The sequence below is a fragment of the Semicossyphus pulcher genome, unplaced genomic scaffold (genome assembly GCF_022749685.1).
Source record: "Semicossyphus pulcher isolate SPU_LCO1_2020_fin unplaced genomic scaffold, fSemPul1.0.p SCAF_4, whole genome shotgun sequence".
NCBI classification, from domain to species: Eukaryota; Metazoa; Chordata; class Actinopteri; order Labriformes; family Labridae; genus Semicossyphus; species Semicossyphus pulcher.
Genome location: NW_027211715.1, coordinates 7,219,018 through 7,244,680, shown reverse-complemented (window position 1 = coordinate 7,244,680; position 25,663 = coordinate 7,219,018). Strand labels below are relative to the sequence as shown.

Here is a 25,663-nt window from a genome sequence, read left to right as displayed (position 1 = left end):
TCATAGTGACAGCAAAAGTTGGTGGGGTGCATTCAGCATTCACTTTACATTGGTAGTGTTTTGTTTTTGTTGAGAATATTGTCAGTTTGCATGCTTTTCCTGAAAGTACACATTTTATGCTATGCGGTGTTATGCATAGTTATCACGCACACACATTTGTCCCCCAAAGTTATACAGAATAATATCTCTCCACTGTAGGAAGACACTGAGGTACTACTACTACGTTTGGTCCTACATTGTGTTTTTTTTCAGCAGACTGTCATAAACTTGGTGATATTTCCCTGCATTGCAGTGCTGTCGTGAGCTCAGGTGATGTCCTTGGTGAATTAGAAGGAGGTTATTTGCATCTCCAGATGGCTCACTTAATCAATAATTCATCATGTTTTGAATGCTCTCTTGTGCTCTTCCTTCTTTTCACTGAAACACCTAAACATTAAATTTAACATAATATGCTCCCCTGGAATGTTTTGTCACCCAACTCTTTGAAACACAAAGTTTCTCTGACATTGAACTTTCAAACTTTAAAATCAGTTTTCTTTAACCTAAATTAAGTGTAAAGCCATGACGACTGATTGGACCAAGCTGGACCAGGTCTGTTTCAGTCTGGGTCAGTAGGTGCTGACAGTCTGCAATCTTAAAGTGTGTGTTATAAAGAGATACTTAGTCCTGAGATCCAGTTGCCAGCCAACATATTTGATATTTGAGACTGTCATATGATAATAATGACATCACTTGTGTGTCGCCTCAGAGAGACATATGGGTAAATACACAGCTCTACCCGAAGTGCACTCTTCTCTATTGACTTCTGTAACCTATGTAGTCAGACATGTCTCGACATTTAGGATCTTATTAAAACTCTTCATGGGTCTTGTATTATTTGTAATACCTGAGTGCATCCGAGAGGATCCATGATTGGTGCTAATTACAAAAGAAACCCATCAGCACTGTGTGTGTGTCTTCAATTAAGATTACATTTTCTTGGGATTTGATTTCAGGAGCAACAGTGAGGAGGGAGACTGCCCCACCAAGTTTGAGAACGCGTAGAAGAAAAATTAAATGCATATGAACAGGTCCAGTGTAGCCACACCTCTTCTGACTGGGCCTCCTTTGTGCAAATTGTGGACAACGACAACAAGAAAGAAAGCGCTGTTGAGTGTCTGAGGTGTGGTGGACTTTTGCTGTTCGACACAAATGAGACTGGCTCATTGAATCCTTTAAAACACACCAAGCCACATCCACAAACATTATATCCAAAACATTCATTCAATCAAACCTTTATTTAAGCCTCAAAAATCAAGTGTCGCTCATTTGCAATGATGTCAAGATACATAAAATGGAAATTACAACAACAATAAACACATTACTCAATAAAACAATTGCAAGCTAATTAGACATGAATAAATCTGTTTTGTTTGTCAGGTCCTTAATATAGACCCAGGACTGTGTCTGTCTCCCAACAGAAATAACCAACCAATATCAGAACAAATTTCCAGGGTCCATTTGTGTTTAGGTCTGTCATACTGGCCCCACAAACACCTCAAATTCAAACTCTTATTTTTTTTTCCCTTTGAAATGCTAATTGCCATCCATGTTTGCTCGGTAGAAGAATACACACAAACTTGGGTTCTGGTTAGATTTTGAAGGTCAAGTTGTTTTGAGTGTGGTGTAATGTATTCATTCAGTTGTAAGGCTGTCTATTCTTTGTGGGTTTCAAAAAATGGTAAAACGGTAAATGGACTGCACTTCTATGGTGCTTTTGTAGCCTTCGGACCACTCAAAGCGCTTTAACACTACATGTCACATTCACCCTTCCACACACACACATTCATACACTTAAGACAGAGGCTGCAATGCAAAGTGCAAATCTGCCCATCAGGATCTAACTAACCACATTCACACATCAATGGCGATGCCTTTGGGAGCAATTTGGGGTTCAGTGTCTTACCCAAGCACACTCCGACAGCCAAGGATGGACCAGCCAACCTTCCTTGACAGGCGGCCGACTCTACCACTTAGCCACAGCCGCCTCCAGGCTCCAGTCTCTGTGGCTAGATTGCATTGGAGAAATGAAAAAATACCTACTGCTTCCTTTGACTCTATAATTTGGACATTTTTATGTTATTGGCTACATTTTTGGCAATATTTAGAGGAGATTCTTCTCCCTTAAAGATATCCTCCAAAATTCCTCTTGTAAGGAAATTCTTCATACAAAGACAGCATACAGTAGTCGTGACAAATTGTACAATAAAACAGAATCAATAAAGCTGCAATATATAATTCATCCGGACAACACTCAGGCTGATATCCAATTTTCAATTACCAAATCAATATTGCCCCCATGGAGAGCCATAGTATCTGTGTGAACATACTGTATGTGCTCACCAGTGTTTCATCTTTAACAGCAAAGCAGAAACAACTCTCCTTTTCAACTACAGCACACCGCCTCTGGTCTCCTAGGCAACAAGCCAGGTTTCCCGCGGTAACAAATCGCTGAAGCCCATTGGTGGGAGGATGAGGAGCTCCCTGCAGCATTCCCATGGCAACCAGCTCTGTAGTTTCTGAGAAATGATGGCAGTATTTTTTATAACACTGTAACACCAGTCTCACCCCCATACTGCCTCACACACACACACACACGTATCATTTCATACATTTATTTTCTCTCACATGAACACTAAAACGGCTCAGTTCTCCCAGGTGACAATGAACGCAACATATAGTGGCATTATGTTGTGACGAACTGTAAACCTTCCAATAAACACTAAGTCTACAAAATCTCTTTGTTAAAGGTAACTAAAGAGAGAATGAGACGTCACAAAGGTCTTGAGCTGCCAGTCATCATTTAACCAACAAAACTGCAGCCATTGAAACGTGGAATCGGCAGCTGTAAAATAGTGAGTAACTATTTCGAGATTTGGCATAAAAATGCAGAATCTGTAGGCGCAGAACCAGATTTTGGTATCAGTGTTCTGGTTCAGCCAGCTTTGGCTGTATGCAGGAAAAAAAGTCAGTGTATAGAGCAAAAGAGGAGGAATGCGAACCGCCATAATGCCTTACTGGCTCTCATCGGCGGTCATCTGGTGACAATTACGCTTTTTATTAATCTCTATAAACCAACATCTGCATGCAAGTGCAGCTAACAATCCGCTCTTAGACATCGTGTCTTAACTCCTCTCTCACTTTGTCAAAATGCTGGTTAGACTGTAAACAACGCAGCACATGGAAAAATATGTCTTGGCCAGGCCCTTTATTGCTAACCGGTTGCTACATTGGAAGCCCCAAAAGCATGGCTGTTGTTCCAAGATTGGCTGGAAAATAAGATGTTGTAAATAGTAATGTAAGAACAGAAGGCTGCATATTATAGCCCATGTCCTTGTGCCTACAAAATCAAGTAGCAAGGTAGATAGAAAATGTGAGCCAACATTATGATTTGCATGGAATAAGATACAAATGAAACATAGATTTACAAGGTAGGAGATCATGTCAGAAACATTTTGTCAGAGGCAGAGGTGTGCTCTAGAGATTCAGTGAGCTATTTCAAGCCTGAAGCAGGGTTCTGCAAGTCCACAGACATTGGTGTGGAGGTGCTCATAAAGGTGTCAGCCATCACTGCCATGTGCAATTTCTCATGTGTGCGCTAAGAGGGCGTGTTGGGACTGACAAAAACAGATGCACAGGAAACAAAGGCTGCGCTGACAAAAATGTATGTAATGCGTGTATCATATATATTGACAAGCTACCACCTTCAAGCTGCTTCTAAAAATGCTCCAGTGGGTGGCATCTTGGCACAGTGATGTACCATATGCTGGTCCCCACCCACCCACAGGACGGCACATAAACATGATGTGTGGCTGAGAATGTAAAATCGTGAACTCCTACATGAGCTGAAGTAACCTCGAACAACCTTCTTTGCAAAAGTTGAAATACATCAACATTAGCAAAGTGTGCAGGTGTTAGAACTTGTGCAGGATTATAACTTTTCTCTCAAGCTCCCTTTTTCATTCTTCATGTAACTACCTCTGTGTACATCACAAACGCCTTCAGGGATAGACTGTTTCCTCAAATGATTGACACTTTCATGGTGATTGTATTATCACCATCGATGACAGGCTTTTGACCCAACCCTTGAGTGTAGCTGTTTGAAATGCTACTCTTGCCTTTAGATGCTGTCAGATTTATTTTTATGAACTGGTTCATTGCCAGCATGCCAAAGTCGGCTCAAAGGCCGGGGCATTCAAATGATACTGGTAGAACTGTACAAACATTATAGTGAGATAGCCCATAATAAGTAATGAAGCAGCTTGTGTTTGCTGAAATGCCTAAAGTGACGTACCTTTTATGACCCCTTTTTGTTGTGCAAATAATATATTCATCTATTTGCAGTATAATCAATTTTAGTGTGATATCATTAAGGGCGAAATTCGCCCCTGGAAAAACTCACTGTCAGTCAAAGCTGGTCTCTGTAATCGATAGAAGCAATAATAGTCGAAATTGGCGTCATAGCTGTGGAGAAAGTTGTACAAACATGGCATTAGCTCCTCATATTAGCATGGACTAACTGACGTTGAAAATCTGCGAACTGGCCCTTTAATACTTCTGAAAAATGTCTTATGCAGGAGGCTCAGATGGAGGACTGAGCAAATGTATCATATGACTTTGACACTGGACACCACGGTTTGTATCCCATCACCAGTTAATGTTTGGTTCCTTTTATTAACCTTGACGACTATCTACCCGTGACATTTACCAGTAGTGTTAGTTGATAACAAGGACCCAGACTATCAAAAATAATTAAAGAATAAAGGCAACTATTACCTCTTTTCTTTGACTTATTTTTTTCCTAGTACAGTTACCACCAGATTGGTTATTCCCTGGCCATTTCCTTTAACGTTAGATAACATTTGCTAGATAGCTAATGCAGCTGTCCTTTATCTTTGCTCCTTCCAGTCGACATAACCAAAAGGGTTATTTCTGTTTCCTAAACAGCTCTACATTCAACAACGATTTGTAGAAATTTTAAGTTGCTTTTGACTTAAAAATAGTTGTCTGTTTCTCCAGAAACAGATTGAAAATTATAGCTTTATGCTAGCAGGCTAACGCATAACACTGATGTACAGTAGAACTTCTACTTCTTGTCTATCTCTGGCTTTTTTTTTTACCATATTGATGCATAAAATAATATCCAGTATATCCAACAGTGTGCTAATCACACACACACACACACACACACACACACACACACACACACACACACTCTTTGATCATCCTGTTTGACTCAGTGGTTGCTATTTCAGCAGGCAAGAACAAGGCTTGAAGCTACAGTAGCCTTCTATAACTTTCATGACTGATGCAACATTTACCATAAACCCCCACCATACACACCCATCTACACGCCCACACCGACACACCAGCACCCACACATACACACACACACACTCAGTCAGTGAGCAGCTTCTTTTAGTTTTTCTGCATCAGTTTGGCGGCTTTAGTATTTAGGTCACCAATTTGTGGAAGGAGGGAGGGAGGAGAGAGGGAGCATCCCAATTTAATGGTTGTTGTTGATTGGTCAGATCACTCACACACACAGACTGTTGTACATGTGACTGATTCAGTGCTGCTCTGCTATCTACATCCCTTTATCTCTGCTGCTCATTCGCCAGAGGACATATGAGAGATGGAAGGCCCAGATTTTTGTCCTCTTCCGTCTTCTCCTGCGTCTTGTCTCCCTCTATCTGCATCCTCCTCACTCCCTCCTCTCTCCTATCTATCATGACCTACATTTCCTCCCCAGGCCTTGGCCCTTTGATTTCTCCCTTTTTTGTCTCCGGTCCCACCTCAGCACACATTAAAAGATGCACACAAATATACAAACACACGCATGCACACAGTCCTGCAGCAGGATGGGGGTGGGGTGGAGTCGCTAAGTCCATTTAGAGCTGTTAAGGGTGGAGTTCTAAAATAGAATGCCAAGATAAGCCCAGAGTGAACCCTACTTCAAAACACTGCTTGTGTGAGAGTAGGAGTGTGTGTGAAAGTGTGTGTATGCATGTATGTGTGTGTAAAAGAGAGAGAGAGAGAGAGAGAGAGAGAGAGACAGAACAGGGAAGGTTAAGGTTAGAGTGCCTCCTATGGACATTCAGCATCCCCTCTGTGTTGACATGTATGACTCCACACTGCCACCTGCTGAATTTGATCAGCACGACAACCGCCTTTCAATTTTACTTCGGTAACAGATCACCTCTCTGCTTCCACCTAGTGGCTTTAGCCTTGTAACCGCAGTTACCAATTAATCCTGTTTTACTAGATCACCCTGTTGATCGAACATATTTCTAATAGATTTTTTTCCTGTGAAAATCCTGAAAAATAGAGGAAGGAACTAAGCTGAAAATGTTTTGTGCATTAAATAACATGTTCCAGTGACTACAAAAATGTAATGCTAGAGGAGCACTATTTTTCATACACATAAAGCTGCATTTATGCACTTTTTATAATCAATACTGCACATAACACACATGACCCTGCTGAAGTTTGATAGGGTACTTTTCATGATAACAGTAGTCTAACCACAGAATTAGAAATGCCATTAACTTCTGCATTATTAATTATTCAACCCTAAAATCACAGGGTTTTTTGCCGCTCATCTCATTGTAGCCTCACAGTGTATTTGCATAATTACTAATAAGAGCATCCTTTACTGTCTTATCTTTGAGTGATGTTCAATTTTAGATAAGACAGGACTTTAATTATTCCCATGATAATTGCTATGCTGCAGTTGCAGTTAAAGGGGGAAGATGTGCAAATATCTAAGATCACGACTGCAGATATGAGCAAAAGGATAAAAATAAAGTTTTACTAATACGGTGCAGATTGAATATTTAAAATGTCAGAAATGTAAACTGGTTAGCATGTATCATGTTAACAGGAGAAGATCCTAATTGCATATTGAAATGTATGTCTTAGATACACAGATTTTACTATGTAAATAGGTTAGAAGTTTGCATGCTTACAGGGGCAGCTATGTGGGTCACATGGTAAAAATGTTTTAACACAAAATGTACCATGAGCATGTTTGCATGCTATCTTAGCTAATAACTCAAAACACTGTTAAAGGGCCCTTTTTCTTCTAAAAATATTGGATGATTTTTTTAAGGGTCTGAATCTAAAGAATACAAAGAAAGAATCAAAAAAATTATAATTCCTTCACTGAGTGGAATTTGGATTTGACTGGCTGGAAACGTCAAATCACATCCGCCCTCTGTCACCAGGAAAGTCAGCAACGCCTCCACTTCCTCCAATTCTCTCTCTGTTTGCTTATTGCACTTTTTGGTCCAGTGTGTGTGTGTGTGTGTGTGTGTGTGTGTGTGTGTGTGCGCGCGCGTGCATAGGAAGTCCACTTTCATTCAGACAGTCTGACATATTAAAGCAACATGCTACACCAGAAGAGTTTCAGGAAGGCCGGCGCCCGTTGCACCCCAAGGTGAGCCCACTGATCTGTTTCTTCAATCCACATCAATTCTTATGCTGTAAGAACTTTAAAACCCTTTTGTCAGGATTTATGTACGGTGAAAATAGAGAGGGGGTTACATTTACTGTCAGAAAACAGTGTTGGTTTAGTCATTTTGAGGATGTTATTAACAAATAAACTTGGGTACATTATATGTTATTGGACATATTTATTACAGTTAGAGAGAATATTATTCCTAGTTACATTTTTTTTTTAACTGTATGTACTTTGTACAGTAGGTTATTTGCAAATAGCATTAGTATAATAAATGTCTATACTAATGTCCTTTCTCAGTTTCATCCTATGTTTAAAATGGAAGTTGAATAAAAGTTTAATATCAGTATAAAAATAAATAGAACATAAATAACATTTCTCCAATATCTAAGGCTCAAATTGATCAACTCACTCTTCCTGTTAAGAGTTCAAACATATCTCTCTGTTAAGCCTTACAGCTATGAGACTGCTGGATCAGCTTAGCATCCATGCTAAGACTTGAAGCAGAGGAAAACAGTTAGCTCTGCCCATCAGCACCTAATGTTTTATGCTTTGTGTAATTGATTTTCCGATTCTCTGCAAGGAAGAAAATTATCATGCTGTTTCATAGTAACTACTCCTGTAACAAAGGGAACAATCATACAATTTGGTGTCAGCGATCGAACCCCAACCTGCAGATTGAGAGTCGACCGACTCCACCACTGACTGTTGTACAGTGTTGTACAATCCAGGGATCTGCCACTAGAGGTCAATGTGTCTAAAGTTAAGCACACTGAGTTTAGAATGCGGAGACATTAAACATCTTGATCACTGTTAGATTTAAAAATATGTATACTTTATGTATTATTTATGTGTGTAATATATTTATGAGATTATTGTGTGTAATATACAGTTTACAGTGTGGTTTAATCAGAAGCAAAATGTTTTGCACGTTTTGTAGTTACACATTCAGAATGTGTCATATCAAATTAAATCTGTTTTAAAGGTCATGTTAAAAAAGTGGGAAAGATGTCAGCCATGCATGTGTCAGTTCAATTGTAGAACCAATACATTCATGGCTAATGGTTCCCTCTAACTTCTGGAATAATAATCTTAATTGAGTTAATTGTACTTACATGTTTAAGGTCATTCGTAACTTTGTAATAGCAATATCAAATTGTATTTTAAACCCTGGAGAAACCTTTCCACCTGGTTTTGATATTGTGCTGTTTTGTCTTTTGGTTTGAGATTTTTGATCTAACGTGATCTCAGTTTGTCTTGTCTTAAAGTACCATAGAATTGCCAGATGAACCTCTCAGTTAATTTTCCAAGGGGGGTGTTATTTAAAGTGCAAATCAAAATGTGTAAGGCTGCTAGGATAGGTAGATCGTTCCTAAATCCAAGTTGTATGGCCTCAAGTTCAGCATAAATATAATTATTTAACCCTAAAGCTGAACCACTGATATGTGCAGGGCCAAAAAACTGAAAATTGTTACTCAACTCTCCAGTCTCCTTCAGCTCTTCTGAATATTTTAACATCTCTGATCTCAATCTTTTACTTTTACATCTCACAGCTTTACCGTCTGGGTTAACTTCCAGTGTTCTCATCAACTTTGTTTCCCGCAGCAGGTAGCTAGAACTAGTGAGTAGTAGTGAGGATCATTGGTCAAGCTCCCCTCCAACGTTGCTGGTAATTTTGAGCCATCATAACCATACTTTATAATTAATTGTTTTTGTGGAAGAATGTTTCATATTACATATATAACTTCTTTATCATAAGTGTTAATTTTTCAAGTTATTTAGTCCGTCCCCTAAAATGTTGTACTTTCTCCCTCTGTCTTCAATTTCCTCCTTTTCCTTCTCCTCTTTCCTTCCCACACCAAACACTGCCTCTCTTCCCTAAATCACAAAGACTATAACCATCATCACTTAGTGTTTATTAGTGTGGGCAGTGAGGGGCAGTGTGCTTGTTATGGTTGTTCCTCAGTCTGCAGAATGGGAGGTGTGCTGTGGGCTGCTCTGCCCCTGGTAGACAGACCGTCACATGTTGGCTCAGCATAGAGGACACTTCTTTACATGCCATGGGATTAAAATATAAAATGAACACCTGCAGCCTGCAACATTTTTGACTTCAGCAGCCTTTGAAGGTGAGTTTGGACAGTTTGACAGAATGACAGTTTGAGAGAAGATGACATTATGGTGAAGCTTTAATATTTATGTCTCTTTCGCAATCACGTAAACGCCTTGGTTTTGGTGGTTTAAAAGCTCATTGCCAGCATGTTTGTGTACATGTTGTACAGACAAAGCTTTTCGTCATTCCTCAAGAATTTAGGACAAAACATCCAAAAGCTCTGTAAAAAGGGGACATTAATATTCTATATAGCTATTCTATGTGTATAGCAAAGATGGCATGATTTGGAGACACATGAGACCTCTGCTTTTAAAGCTAAAATCAACAATGTTTATCTAATTTGCTTTAAATATTCTTTATGTTAGACAATGGATCGGATAATTATAGTGTGAAACATGTTGCTCATTGTGACTAAGAGAACTACTACTGCATGCAGTTCCCCTTATGGAGCACTTTAGCATCATTAGATCTATGGAGCACTTTCCGCTTGTTGTTTTGGTACACCAAGCAACATGGCAACTTTAATGTTTTGGTTCATTGTTAATACTCTTAGAAGCATTGGTGGAAGCAGGCGACTGTTTTAATTGAAAAGCTCTAAAAAACTAAGGTACACTACCTGCCCAACCCAAATATGCTCACGCAAAGCGTTAGCGACTATAGTTAGCTGGAGCTTTTGCCAGTTTGTGGGAAATAAAGTAAAGTTAAAAAAAGAGAATATTATTGTGCATAGGAGGACATCCATCATGTGGTCAGAAAACTGACAACAAATGAATGTTAATGAATGTTAATGATGCTGTGTCTCCTGGAAGGGTAGACGATGATAAGCTAATGTTATTATTCAACATGTTCACCCTTTTAACATAAAAAAACATGTTATTGACAATGCCCCTCCAAAAGTAAACAAAAACAGATGAAAAATACATTAAAAAAATATATTATTTAAAAACATTTTTTTTATAAGCCATTACAGTTTAAACATATTCATAATAATTCAGTTTACCTACACCAGTGGTTCTCAAAGTGTGTGTGTGTGTGGCCACAAACCATAGCCTGGGGCTCCACAAAGTAGTAATAGTAAATCTATAAAAAATTATAAAATTGTGCTGTATCATTCAAAACTGCATGTCTACAGATGAGGACCATTTGCACCAATGAAACAAGCATATTGTGTCAGTTACTCCCCCACGTTAGCTTCGTACCAATAGAAACTGACATGATTGTGACACATCAAGTCAATTTGTCATGAATCACTCAACTCACTCAGGTCGCAACGAACCGTTCCTGCAGCTGTCTTGCTGTTAATTTTCTGAAAGCTTTAAAGATCGAGTACATGAAAGTATAAATGCTGTCAAGTTGAGTCCACAAGAATTTTAAATAGAATGAGCCTCTGTTTTAAAGTATATCATGATTCAATTGATATGTTTTTCTGTTTATCATATGAAACAGGTCTTAAGTATTTAGGTTGATACGTTTTACAATACAAATAGTTCCAATGGCATCTAAGAGTGCAAATGGTAGTAAGCACATGCTTAATGAGGGTTACGATTATGAGGGGGTCCTTGGAAAATGTTCTTCCCTTTAAGGGGTCCCTGGCCCCAAAAAGTTAGAGAACCCCTGACCTACACCGATGTCGTCAGTCAAGCTACTGTTAACTGTAATACACTTGCTAATTTGATATAATGTCTTCCCAGCAGTCTGTATCATTCCATTAACGGCACCTCAATGTGGGGAGCCACAAAGTCTGGTCTCGACCATTAACAGCAGCTGTCTCTTGTCCTTGTCCATTAGCACTTATTCTAACACTCACAACAATAGGCTATATGTCTCAGACAAGCCAACACTGATGCTAACTACTGTATCACACTGTCTTTCCAGATCCCCTTGTGTCTATCTATCTGCCTGTGCTCTCCGGTTTCCCAGGACGAGGGTTACACAATATGACACTGATAAACTTTGATACAATACTAGTATTTAAATTACCTTATCAATCTGCACACACAGCTTTAACATTAAAAGACAATGAACACATATTAACAGATTTGTAAAATAAATAAATAAAGATTCATACATAAATAATCCCATCTCATTCATTATGTATGCCCCACTAGAAATTATCTCCAAGGGGAATGAATTCTTCGTTGATAAAAAACTCAGTGGTCTCCTCCTCCTTTCTAATTTCTTATCTATTTTCTTATTGGGCAGCTTAAAGCACACAGTGTGTAGCTACAAGGCTACATCCCTGTCTCCATCTTTCTCCTCTGCTCTCTGTTTGTGGCGTGGATGTATAAAGAGCTGCAGGTGTGTGTGTGTGTGTGTGTGTGTGTGTGTGTGTGTCCACTGACCGAGAGTGGAGATAAGCTGCAAACACAGAGGCCACCAATAAAATCAACATTTTTAACATTGTCATAAGCTTTAGTCTTTGCTAATGCTAATTGTGAAGTCCAGTTTCATGAGCTGTGTCAACAACCAATAGGAAGTAGCAAACCAGGTAGATATACATATAGGAATCTGGGCTGGCACAAGTCACCACACACAAGGGGTTAAATGAGTTAACAGAAAATTCATCATTATGGATGCTCAATAGTTCAACGTTAGCTAGCAGTTAGGACAAAGTCACCCGGTGAGTGTAAAGTTAGGAGGAAGGGAATGCCGAGCTAGCAACCTGCTGGCTTGCAATGCTAACCTAGCTAACGTTACAGTCTCAATCACAGCAGACAACACAAACTACTGCACACAGGAAGGCTGAAAAAGAAAAAGCTGCTTCCCTATCTGCTCCACTGTTTCAAGGTTCTTCTTGTAAATTTGCTATCGGAGCAGGGGTCCGTTTCACAAAGCAGGTTCAACAAACTCTGAGTCTAACCCTGAACTCTGAGTTGATCTACTCTGAGATAGAAAACTCTGAGTTTTCGGTTCCAGAACAGCTGATCAGAGTTAGCTCAATCAACTCTGAGTAAGTTCAGCCAGAGTTTAGTGCGTGCACGCTGACTGTAAAAAGCCAGCATTAATGGAGCCCCGAAACCACGATTCACCATGGCAACGGTACACAAAAAGAGGTCCTCCTACGTCACACCAGGGGAGCTCGAAATCCTCATGCGGACGTTCAGCGAATACGAGCATGTTTTTAGAAAAATAAAGTAACACGGCTGCAGCTGCAAAAGAGAGAGAAGCGGCGTGGGAAGAAACTGCTGCTTAAGTAAATTTGCAAGTTTGAACTGGTCTATTTATTTAATACTTAATCACGACCGGAAGCTAAAATTTATATTAATTTAGGAGCAATCCAGCGGGAGAAAAACATACATGGAAGCACTTCAATAATATTTTAAATATTAAACTAATGAAAAATCAGTCAGTGGCTGTTTTAATGTGCATTCGCTTTATCCCTAACATGATGCTGACTTCACATACATTATAATTCATGTTGATTAAACTGAATGTGTTAGTTTAAATAAATAAAAAAATCCAATAACTTACGGAGTCTTATCTGAGCGCTCTCGGCAGTGGTGGTGGAAAATCTAAAAATGATGACTTTGACACAGATTTGTCTTTTGATTTTTTTTTATCATAATTATAAAAGACTTTTGCAAAGCGGTCAGAGCAGCACAGAGACGCAACGTTTCTTCTTTTAATTCGGTAACCGCTCAAACACACGCGTGAGACGGGCTGAATGAATGAGGAAGTAGAATGAGGGTTTTATATTCTAGAGGGAGGAGACAGAGCGAAACTCGGAGTTTCCTGAAGAAAACCTGCTCGCGACCAGGTTAGTTTCATAGAGTCTGTTACTACGGTAACTGACCGAGAGCTTAAGTTACCTCCCTTTGTGAAACGGAAAACTCAGAGTTTCCCTCATTTCAGGGTTAACAGACTCAGAGTTTTCAATAAACCTGCTTTGTGAAACGGACCCCAGGTAGCTATCTAAAACTAGTGGTAGTCTGTAAACAGTGACCCTTTAAGATACGCAGTCTTTGCACAGTCTTACAGTCTGTGACCTAAACTGTCTTAAAATGTCAGAGGGTTTCAGGCTTCAGTCTTTTAAAAGTCCTTCTAAAGTCTTTCTTAAGTCTTCTAGTGTACAGTAGGCATTACACACATTAACACCTGGAGGCTGCTGCCCAGTACAGTACAGTCACATTCTGGTGCGCTAGCTTATCCTCAGCTGCTCCACCAGCACCTTAGTGGTGGTAATATGGGTGGAAGTTTCTCCAACTAGATTTAACTGCCTGCCTTGGGTTGTAACCAGTATGTAATGTGAGGGGGGAAGTGACGGTGGTAGTTCTTTGAATCAATTTAGAATTGATTTTACTGTACTTCGCTGTGGCATTATTTTATAAGCTGTACTGGAACTCTTTGATTCTAAACAAGGCTGAACAGCTGCGTCAGACTCTCACTGTCCACTTGTCGTCAGTCAAGGGGCAAATGACAACTGCTGACAACACACAGTGAAACACATGCCATCCAAATAACCTTTCAGAAACTGTACCATGACATCAGTGCTGAGATACACTCTTTGTGTGTGAGTGGGTGTGTGTTTGGGTGTGTGTGTGTGGTCAGGCATGCCTGTGCGTCTATGAGCCACAGAGAATGGCTGCACCTGTGCCGTCACCATGCCCGACCGCCCCGCCTTCCAGGAAAGCTGTTAGATTTACGTCGTCAAAGAGAGACAAGTGGCTTAGCTCATGAACTGCTTGAGATGAAGCCAGCAAGTGTGAGTGTGTGTGTGAATGTATTTGGAGGTGTGGTATGTGGCTATATTGATATCTAAAGATGCAGTAGGGGACATGAGAGGATGTTGACCACAACAGAGAGCATTCCTTTTGTGGTTTTAAGAGCACAAGACTTGCTGCCCATGACCTTTAAAACAGGTGTAAGAAAGGTGAATAAATAGTCTTTTTATTAGTGCTCACACTATATAACAAGACACGTATAGGGCCAAGTGCCCTTGCCATCTGAAACACATATAGACTTGAATGATAGCTATATTAGTAATAACAGATGTTAAAGTTACAGCTGAAGTTCATATGCATCCACTCACAAAACACTATGACAATAGATTATTACTTTTTATATTCTTTCTCAGCTAACATATCCATCTACACATTTCTTTAAAACCAGCATGGCATACCTTTGGTACATAAATGGGCAACTAGACACTGAAACACCACGCTCATAGAGACAAAGCTATTACTTAAGATATCTGTCATCCTTTGAAAGGTCAAAGGCAGTGTGTCTCTGGCTGCAGCGACCACAGGGGAGTCCTGCCAGACATTAGATAACGGCTGGCAATGCAAACTGGATTCTGGCACAACCGCTGAAATACGGTAGCAGCAGACTGTGATGATATTCACTCAAACTACTCTCATCATGGTCCAATTTGTGCACATTGTATAATTGTCATTGTCTTGGTTTAGCAGCCCGCAGTTGTGCTCTTCACAGGCATTGAATTTGAATTGGGCCAACACCGAAGGACATTAGAATTTGACAACAAGCTCACAGGCATAAACTGTACAGCTAACGTGTTAGCAAACAGTAAAAGTCATGCACACACAGAAATATTAACATCTTATTTGAGTTGCCTTTCTAGCTACCAGATAACTTTAACTACAGTATTAACCCTTTAGGTCTTGTCCAGTCTCCAAAGCCCTGTATAAATTAAATCCATACTGGTCGATTCTGGTTGATGTTTATGTCCAGTGGCGATGCCCAAGCAGGAAGTAGTGAGTCCTTCATGTAGCAAAGAAGGTAGTAAGATTATTGTGTCCTTCCTAGAAACTGTAACCCCAATACATTTAAAATATAAAGCATTTCAGTTGCCTCAACCTAACCATAGTTTATTTTTTATACCTACAATCTTCTCCTGACTTTAAAGAAGTTTCACATTTTGAAAAATATACTTATTCAGTTAAGAGTTACTCACGTTTCCACCATCCTGTTCCGGTAACATCTCACCACCCGCGAGATTTCAGAGCAAGACTTCTCCTTGAGTAAGACTTCTGTTTCTGGCTACACAAAAAGGATCTTACTCTTTAATATAAGGACGATCTTTGTAGGGTTCATTTCTGTAATGTTGTCGAACACTTGGAGTAACAATCTGAGCCTGTCAATGGCAAAAACAAGCACTTTTAGTGGACGTACTTTGATCGGGCGCAATTGCCCTAGGGGATTATGTTGCAGCCATTGCGGAAGTATCACGGCTACGCCGGAGGACATCCACTGGACCGATTCCAAAAGTTTTTGTTCCTATGAGTCATTTTAACACCGGAATTTGTAAAAAATAGGCCCAGGTTTAAAAATACTGAACTTCTCCTTTAAGACACAACAAGCAGGCTGTTAGCTTGGCGTAAAGCTGGGAAGCTAGCAAAACTGCTAGCTTGGCTTTTTCCAATGTTAACATTTTTTTAACTTGTTTTTGAGAAGGAATGGAGAGAATATCAGACTTTAATGCTCATGTCTCTCCCCTTTGTCCAAACTTCAACCCATATTTACACAGCCCAGCCTCCTCCCACATCCACAGTGACTGATGCAGATGGGCTGACCTCAGTTAAACTGCTGTAATAGAGACCTGAAACCTCAGACAGAACACCAGTCAATAACAAAGTAACAAGGCTTATCTAGCCACAAAGACTTACGGGTTATTACTTGTAGATTAAGACAATGGATCATTATTGACTGGTATTTAATTTTTTCTCAGTTTTTATTGGTTTTGCTTTCAGCTAAAAATAATCTATTATCAAATTCCTACTGTCACTCGGTTAGGAACCTTTTTGAAACAATCAACAAGTTTTCTTTTTTCCTTGGAAATATAGCACAAGGCTTCTTTATAGGTAGTGACATTGGAAGAAGAAGAAAAACAGAAATGAATATCCTTTTTGCCAAGCTTTAAGCTGAAGAGCCAACTGTCAGGCAGCAGTCTGAACTATTATGTGCATAAGAAGAAAGCAGTAGTTTGGATAAAGATAAACACGAGTCGATGGGTGGAGGTGCTGTAAAGTGCAATGTGCCATGTTAGGGGACAACTGCTCCGACAGTCTGAGCCTTGACTTTTGTCCGACACCATCGTCGGAAATAAGGTAAGCTCCATTTCATCATCATTCTAGTCATTTAGTTCTTACAAAAACGTCCTAAAGTAAGAGATTTGATGTTGTTACTGGGCCACTTTTCATCAGATTGAACCAAGTCTGATGATTCTTTCAGCTTATGTGTTTTGTTTTGGATCCACCTGCTGCCCTCATTTACTGCAGAACGTTACAACACCTGCATTAATAGATAGAATTGTACCCAGCATATAGTGAACTTATCTTGTTTCTGCAATATAATCAGATAAAATAAGGCAGGTTCTTTGATACAATTACATACTTATGTTAATGCTTGAGCTACTTTAATAATCATTAAGTTTTACTGGAAGGTTACAAGTAACAAAATAAATTTGATCGTGAAATGACCATGATGCAAGGGCACATGTAAATGCACAATACATTGTGGAAGAAACATGCTGATCCAACACATGGTTATGTTGTTAAAGGGTTGCAGTTTGGTTAGGCACCAAAACTCACAGGTTAGGTTTAGGAAAAGATTTTAGTTTCAACCGTGATTTTTGGTTTCAAATGGGCAACAAACACTGGTCTCTGGGGTGAAAGTGTTTGCTTGACTAGCCTGTTTTCCGACACTTTGTCACAGCCCTGATGCACAAGGTAACCTTTGGTGCTGCATGAGATGCACCAGGCTTACATTCAATATATACCTATCTGCTGCAATATTAGATGCTCCAAGCAACTGTTCTGAGTCACGCAGTAGATCAGTTATCCAATAAAATGCTTGAGGGGGTTGTAGGGTAAAATACAGGACTTCATTGCAGGGGACCTGGGTGCAAGTACAGTGTGAAACCAAAGGTTATTTTGACTCAACATAACTAGGTAGACAGCCAACCATGTGTTTGAAAGGAAGAAAACTGGTGCTACCATGTGCATCTGTGACAGTGCATTGATATTTGATGACCTGGGAAGACGGAATGCTTTTCCATTCTTTGTTTAATTCTCTGATTGTCTCAATTCGATAGCTTTTAGAGGCCTGAAAACGTCAAACTATCCTGTATTTTATCATCAGCACTGAAGCCAAAATATATTTTGTTCCCCATTTTGGTACTCTCAGATGTATCTTCTGACCCCTTGGTGGGGCCTCAACCAGCAGGTGATTACCACTGCTCTTTAACTTTGCTCCATCACTACCTGTGTTGACATTTCCCACCACTGAGCATCTTATCACCTGCATGTGTTTCAATGGAGTCACTAAGCTGCAGCTAAGAGCTCCTCTACGCTTAAAGGCTCAAAGTCTGAAACGGTGCATCAGTTCATCATCCTTCATTCAGGAAAAGTAAATATTGACTGTTGCATGGGTCAGGTGGTCCATCAATCATGGCTCTTTACTTTTACACACCGAGCGTGTCTGTGTGTAGTGGAGCATGCCTCAGTCAATATTTAGTGCTGTCACTTCTGCCTAAGTCGCCAGGTGTTGCTGTAAAAAGTTTCCTGATGTTTTGGTCTTTTGATTGTTTTATTTCATGTCTCTCTTCACAGCCTGATTTTATTTTAGCAGCTTTACGTCATCATCAGAATAGTCAATCTAAAGAAAAACAATATTAGTATTGACGGTTCTTCAGGCTATATTGGTTTACTGAGTGTGAATTAGCATGGTTGCGTCACTAGATTAACTTTGAAGGGGTTTTGTAGTGGGCACTTAGTGATTAATTTAAAGATGGCATTCATGCACTCTTCTGAAAAACACAGGAGAAAGGGATCTGATTAAATGCACACAAACTGAATGAGAATGAGCACAGTGTATTTGTGTGTGTGTGAATGCACCTTTATTCCTCTGTAACAGTATTGATTGGGACAAAGTTAATACTGTCTGAACTAGTATGCTGCTAAACTGTCACTATCAAAATAACTTTTTTTCTTTTACTTAAAGATATAATCTTGAAATTCTCAGTTTCGTTCTATTCAGCGGCACCTTATGGGGATAAAAGGCAATTGCGGGCGCATACATCTCAGATAACTAGAAGTCTTCGCTTGGCTCCGGTTGTAACGCTTGATTTTCCTCACTGACGGTCGCTTTCCTTTTTAGACTGTTTACTTCATCTGAGCATCGACTGTTTTTCTTTTTCTTTGGATTTTCACTTGTTTTTGAAGTTGTATCTGTAGTCATCGATCTTTTCTTTGTTTGTTCAGCCATAGTAGATTACTGTTTACTCGCAACACTTGCAGAGACCGGAAAAGCAGCCGCTTAGCTCCGCCTACCCTCTGTGGCAGACCAACCACTGCTGGATGATGGTGATGAAACATGGTGGAGTAGAACTATAATAGCATAAAGGGAAGTACATCATACATTTACAGCATTTAAATAAATGTCCTTTTAAATTCGACACTGTTATGGAACTTAAGCATAATAACTTGGAGGCAGACCCATGCAGGTACAGGCATTCACCCTGCTCTTTGGGGCTACACAAGTAAAGTATAGCTACATTCAATTTGTACTGCAGAACAATATTTTTATGTAAGTGTTCTAAGTTACACTCTCCCACTGCCCTCTGGCCTTCCTTTGTTGTATTTCTAAGCAAGGTCCTGGCTTTGTTTGGAAGCTGGAAGCTGAAGAAGAAATTGATTTTCTTATGAACAGGCTTAAAACATTGGTGGAGTGAAAGTGTTGTCTGACCTTCACAGTGTCACCCTCTATAAGACGCCGTGTTTAGCATTGGTGCAGGAGGTCTTAAACTGTACAGGAATGACTGTTATGTGTTTAAGACGAATCGTCCACATACCATCTCATGTGTGCGTGTCTCACAGGAGTTTTTCCATTAGTTTACAGAGATAACTCTTTAGACAAATATAACAGTCAAAGTCACACAGTCAGGCATGCAGTCAGTCAACACACTCGTCACACATAAATTAAACCCACACGTTCTTAAGAAAGACACATGCGCACACACACTATGTCAGACCAACACTTATTTTAGACTGCATGTTTTTCCACACACAAGAGGAAGACGTGCCTAAGGCTGACATGCTGTAACACTGAAGGATTATTGTATATGGTATAACAAATCAAATAATCCACACTGCAAAGACAGAGAAAACTAACTTGGGCTCTGCATGGATTCTAAACCTGAAATCTGAGAGGGAGAATATAACCAGAGTGAGCAGGTTACAGACATCCTTAAAGAGGCCTGTTTATCTGCCTGAGCTGACAGTACTGTGACCTCTGTCTTATTGATGACTGATGAAAGAGACCTGTTCATCCTGGGCTGTAAATAACAGTGAGCACGCTGGAGCTCAGTGCTGATGACATATGAACATACATCTTGCCTCTTTGATGTTATCTACAGTCTGAACACTTAAGCACAAGTGATATTTTTAGCATTGTTGTGTTAGAAATGAACTCTATAGAGATGTATGTTCATCCAGTGTTTAGTCAATGCTGGCCAGACTTGTTTTTTATGCAACTAATTTTGTCACTGTAAGGTTGCTCACTTTTTAAACCACTGACAACATTTAAAAAGTGTACACAATGTAAAAAAATAAACTTTTGAAAGTTTTAAGCCTGATGGAGTTTTAACATATTTATGGCAGTATGTAGATATGAGCAATTGCCCGTAGTATTTCTGGTCTACTTCTCCTGGCCTGTGAGGAAAGCAGAAGTCAGATCTTGTTGGATCTGTGCAGGTTTTGAATAACCGTCTAAAATGTACAATAATATTGATTTCAGTTGGGTCATCCCGTCTGGCAGCAACGGTGGACTACAATTCCCTCATTCCTCAGATAGGATGTTTCTGTGGGCGGGAAGTAAAGCATCAGATGGCGGAAGTGATCGCAGGTATTAAATACTGTCTTTCCTTTCCAAAAAATATGCTCTGCTAGAAATGTATGCATTTTCTCTGAATACAATTTAAGTGTTCTGAAAATTGTACATGTTTTAACAGGTTAAATCTCTTAAACTTTTAATTGTATGCATGTGAGATGTTGTGGCATGCAGATTAAGTTAATTAAGTAATTTAAGTGTAATGTGAAATGTTGGCAGGATTTGAAATGTGATTGAAATTTTAATTTGAAGGGTAAGCTCTGCAGGAAGTCACATTTCTTGTTTGTATCCTAGCACTGGAACTAGTTCCCCTCATTTTGAAAGAGTATACAATTGAAAGAAGTTTGACTTACAGTTGGAGAGTTAGAAGTAAGATTATAATAAAGAGAAATAAAGAGAAGCAGTTGAAATGTCAGTTAAACTGTAAACAATGAAATAAAAAACATTTTCAGTTGAAGGGGAAGCACCAGAGACAGTTGAAGTGTGTGGACTGTACATGGTGGAGGTGTCAGTTGGTATGTGAGCGGTGACTGTTGAAATGTCAGTTGAAGGGTAAAAGTGAGTTGAAAGGTCGGTTGATGTATAGAGGCTGAGTGCAGATATGTTGAAGAGTAAAAGATAAATGGAAACAGTCAGCGACGAAAGGAGCTGAAGATTTAGGGCGCCGGAGTCAGTTGCAGTGTGTGTGCTGTAATAGTGATAGTGTCAGGAGGAAGTTCAAGAGCATAATAATAGTTAGAAACATTAATAAAGGTTTGCTTATTATAACATATAAATGTTTACATTAAAAGAACATTTTTATTATTGAAGGCTTAAACAAAATAACAGTAGGCCAGTCTACATACATGGGTTTTCTGAACTTATTTCAAAGAAGTCAAAGGGATTTTGAACCCGACCCATGCTAGTTGGTAGAAAACACATGGGTTCGATCACATGTAGTCTTCAGGATCAGTTCAGGATCAACTAGCAAGGCTTTATTTTAGGATTTCATGTAGCATAATGACTCATAAGGGGTCAGATAATCCATAATCCATAACAACATTTAGTGACATCTTGTGGAGATTGCAAAATAAAACCTGACAACAGCTCACCTCAACCGATCCTACTCCTCAGTTTGTCCATTCTGGACTACTGTAGAAACATGGCTCTGTGGACTATACCCACTCCCTCTGTAGATTTAAGTGGATCATTCTAAGGTTATGAGAACACAACACAACACAAGAGAATACATTTTAAACTTAAAAGGTGTGTAAAACTTTTTCAGATCCATCTACCAGAAGATTCGTGAATATGACGTCCTGGATAAGAGGAAGACGGTGACCGCTCTGAGGGCAGGAGAGGACAGAGCCATCCTGCTGGGCCTCAGCATGGTCCTCCTCTCTGTCATGATGTACTTTGTCGTGGGAATCACCATACTGCGCTCCTACTCTGACAGGTAATCACAGGTGACATGGTCACTTAGAGACAGGGAATACATTTTCTTTTCTTGTGACTTTATTCTATGATGAAAAACTTGTGTTCATCTGCATATCCACACACAGTGGCTTACTAGTCACGAAAACCACTGAAAGTATGTTAGCCGCATGCACTGTAAAAGATTGCTCTCTCTCTACAGTGTTTGGACAGGCGAGGCCAGCTGCACCATTGTGAACTCCACCATCGTGTGGGATGTGAACTGTTCATACAGCTGTGGAGCAGAGTGCTGGAAGACTTCCCGCTACCCCTGTCTGCAGGTCTACGTCAGCCTCAACTCCACAGGGAAGGTGGTGCGACTGTTTCACAACGAGGAGACGCAGGACAGCAATCCTGAGGTACTGCACAGCTGATGTCTCCGAGGTTATTTCATGGTGTTTGGCTTTGGTTAAGAGGGAATCAAAATTCACCAGACCGAAATGCATTTTCATTACAGTCCTGGAAGGTGGCTGGCAAAATCACTTTAGATTTAATGCCACCTGCATAATCACATGAACAGCCACTTCTATAAAAAACAATAAATCTGTTTTTTCTCTCTCTCCTTTAGTGTTTCTACATCCCAAAGTGCCGTAAGGACTATGCAGCCACACATGTTGTAGTTCAGAACATTTCGGAGCGCCTCAGGTCTCAGCACACCGTTCAGTGTTTCGTAGACCCGACAGACAGAATGGACAGCGCCATCCTGACCCAGATCTACGGTCGGGTCGCTGTCTTCCACTCTCTGTTCTGGCCAACCTGCACTTTGATTGGAGGAACCATCATCATCGCCATGGTGAAGCTGACCCAATCCCTGTCCATCATGTGCGAGCGACTAAGTCGAATTAAGAGGTGAAGGAAGTTCCTGTTAAATGGACACGGCAGGGACAACTGAAGCAGCTTCTCGGGGCCAATACTGAAGGACAAAGACGAAGCAAAGCTTAGATGTGGTGTTTCTGTTAAAGCTGAAGTGATGGGATTCTCAGATGAACACAGACAATCTAAACTTTCAAGATATATTTTAAAAGGATTGAAAGCCAGATTTTAAGATGAACTGAGGCTGGTTTAAAGTGATAATCTTGAAGATTTTCATTTAATAAATATCTGCTAAGTCATTATCTATCGCCAAATGATGTAACACAATGGGGATTGAGCCTATGGCCCACTGATGAAAGCCTTTGCATTTGCAGTATTATTATGGACTGGGTGTCTGGTGCGACTTTCATGGAAAAAATCACAACCGGCGCCCAGTTAGTGATGCATTTTCCATCACCCAGCAGCTGTTGGTCTGCCAGAGAGGGTGGGTGGAGCTAAGCGGCTGCTTTTCAGAATCAGAATCAGAATCAGGGTTTATTGCCAAGTAAGTTTACACATACAAGGAAATTGTTTTGGTGGTTTTAGTAAGCAGTAAAATACTTTTCCAGTCCCTGCAAGTGTTGCGAGTAAACAGTAATCTACTATGGCTGAACAAACAAAAAAAAGATCCATGACTACAGATACAACTTCAAAAATAAGTGAAAATCCAAAGAAAAAGAAACAAACTCGACGCTCAGATGAAGGCAAACAGTCTAAAAAGGAAAGCGACCGTCAGCGAGGAAAATCAAGAGTTAGAATCTGGAATGTGTACATTTACTGTATATTGCCATTAATTAATTAACGTGCCGCCAAAGAGTGCGAAACTGAGATCTTCGAGATTATCTGAGGATCTAATGATCTGTGAAACCATTTTCATTACTTTTGGTGGCCTGTTAGCAATTTCCTAACGATTTCTACAAATGTGACAAAATGTGGCTAGGTACATATAATGCATTCTAAACAATTAGATAACTAAATGTTAAAGGAATATCTATACATTGTTGGAAATATACTTGGCCTTTTTGTTGGTGAGAGTTAGATGAGACACTAAATATGAAGCTACTGCTAACAGCTTGCTAGCTTAAGCTTAGCTCAGCACTAAAACTGTAAGGACAGGGGAAACAGCTAATCTGACACGTTCATTGTAGCAAAAATTCTACCTACTTGCAACCATAAAGCTTGCAATAAGCTAGCCATTCCCAACTGTTACCAATTCTGTGATGAACTATGCTTACTTGCTGCTGGCTGTAACTATATTTAGCATACAGACATGAGGGTGGCATCAATCTTTACATCTAAATATCAGCAAGACAGCAAACAAATGTGTTTGCAAAAATGTTTAACTAATGTATTGAAATGTATCAATCTTTAAACTGTAGCATTGTACCAAAAAGTGCATTTGGCTATCTGAGTCTATATGTTACAAGGGCTGCTAATGCTTTACTGTGTACAGATGAAAGAATTGGCTATAACTTCCAAAGGTTTACCGACTTTTGGATAATTCCTAGCTCTGAAATGCCACTGCATCAAAGTGCCTAAAATAAAAAAGAGACCAATTTTTGCTTCACTCCACTGTGAAATGACCTGCTTCAGTCAGTCCTTTCTTTCATTTCCTCTTGTCATGCTGAAGTTAAACCCCAGAGGATTTGTTGGTGGCAGGCTTCAGATACAGTATTGTGCAGATGGTGCATCAAGCAGAGCAATTACAGGAAATAGCCTCCACAAGAGAAAACCAATAAAAGCTGATGTCTACTACTGGGCTTAATCAGGCTGAGCAGTGCTGACTCACAGCTCAGGTATTACACCAACGCTGCCTTTGATTTATTTTCACCTTTTCCATACAAAAGTGCTTTGTTATGTGAATGATTGTACTATGAAATAAACACAATGTGCCTGTTAACCCTGATATAAATAGTTGACTTTTGACCTTTAACTGTTAGTATCACATTTATTTTGCTTGTGTCACAGTTTGATACCATGCCCTTTGGATTATGTCCACGTCTCATAATGACTGACGTTTTGACAGGCCCGCTGATTGGCTGGATGGTCTGCCTCATAACAGATCCAGGAGATCCAAATCCAATCAAATTTACACTGTATGACCAAAAATCAGTTAAAACACCTGCTAGTAATTGTGTTCAGGTGTTTCAGCCTCTCGAAGTGGAGTTGTGGCTGTTAAAGCTGCAAAGGAGGGTCAAACTTACATGCAGGCCTATGAGGTTTTGAAATAAGATGTCCAACAAGCTCATATAAGTGTGACACCATGTGTCCGCTGACTTTTGGCCATAATTTTCTAATAATAATTTTTCTGCAGAGTGTGTGCACGTAGGCAGGTAGGTACGTGGACAATTTAGTCAATTTGATCAAATTCAAATGAAAAGATGAATGGACTTCTTACAGGCTTCCAACAGCCACAGATTCCAGTGTTTGATTTGTTGATTGCTGTCAGGTTATACCCTAGCTTTAAGGCACCAGCTGTGTCCTCAGTAAGGGGTAGACCTGGACATTGGACCATCATTACAAATGGTGGATATTCATTCAGGAACGTGGTGTGTTTACTGCCACACTATTTTTGTGACATGACATGTGTTTCTCTCTCTATGACAGTGCTTGATTGTTCTTCATGTTCACAGGCAGACAGACCGATTGTTTTAGGTAAAAGATTGATTGGTCATGACAACCTGATCGGGCCTGCAATGAGATTTGGAAAAGTGTCAGAATTGAAAATTAAATTGTGGCTCCATGCAGTCATGATCTGACCACAGTTACCACATATTACAAAAATTATGCAAGGCCATGTCTGCATATATTTGTGTTTACTTGATGTCTGACCTTTTGTAGACCAGCTGTACTATGCACATGTTTATGAGTGCAGCTTTGCTACTTAGATAAGCTAATCATGAATA

The 25,663-nt window shown here is 39.8% G+C and overlaps 1 protein-coding gene across 1 annotated transcript; it reads left to right on the top strand.

Moving 5' to 3' along the window:
• Positions 1 to 9,521: 9,521 nt before the first annotated feature.
• Positions 9,522 to 23,022, top strand: s100p (S100 calcium binding protein P). The gene is given in 6 exon segments (XM_069680509.1): positions 9,522 to 9,624; positions 15,413 to 15,431; positions 20,382 to 20,468; positions 21,718 to 21,888; positions 22,069 to 22,264; positions 22,474 to 23,022. Coding segments are annotated over 6 exon segments (861 nt in total). The 3' UTR covers positions 22,759 to 23,022.
• The last annotated feature ends 2,641 nt before the right edge of the window (positions 23,023 to 25,663 follow it).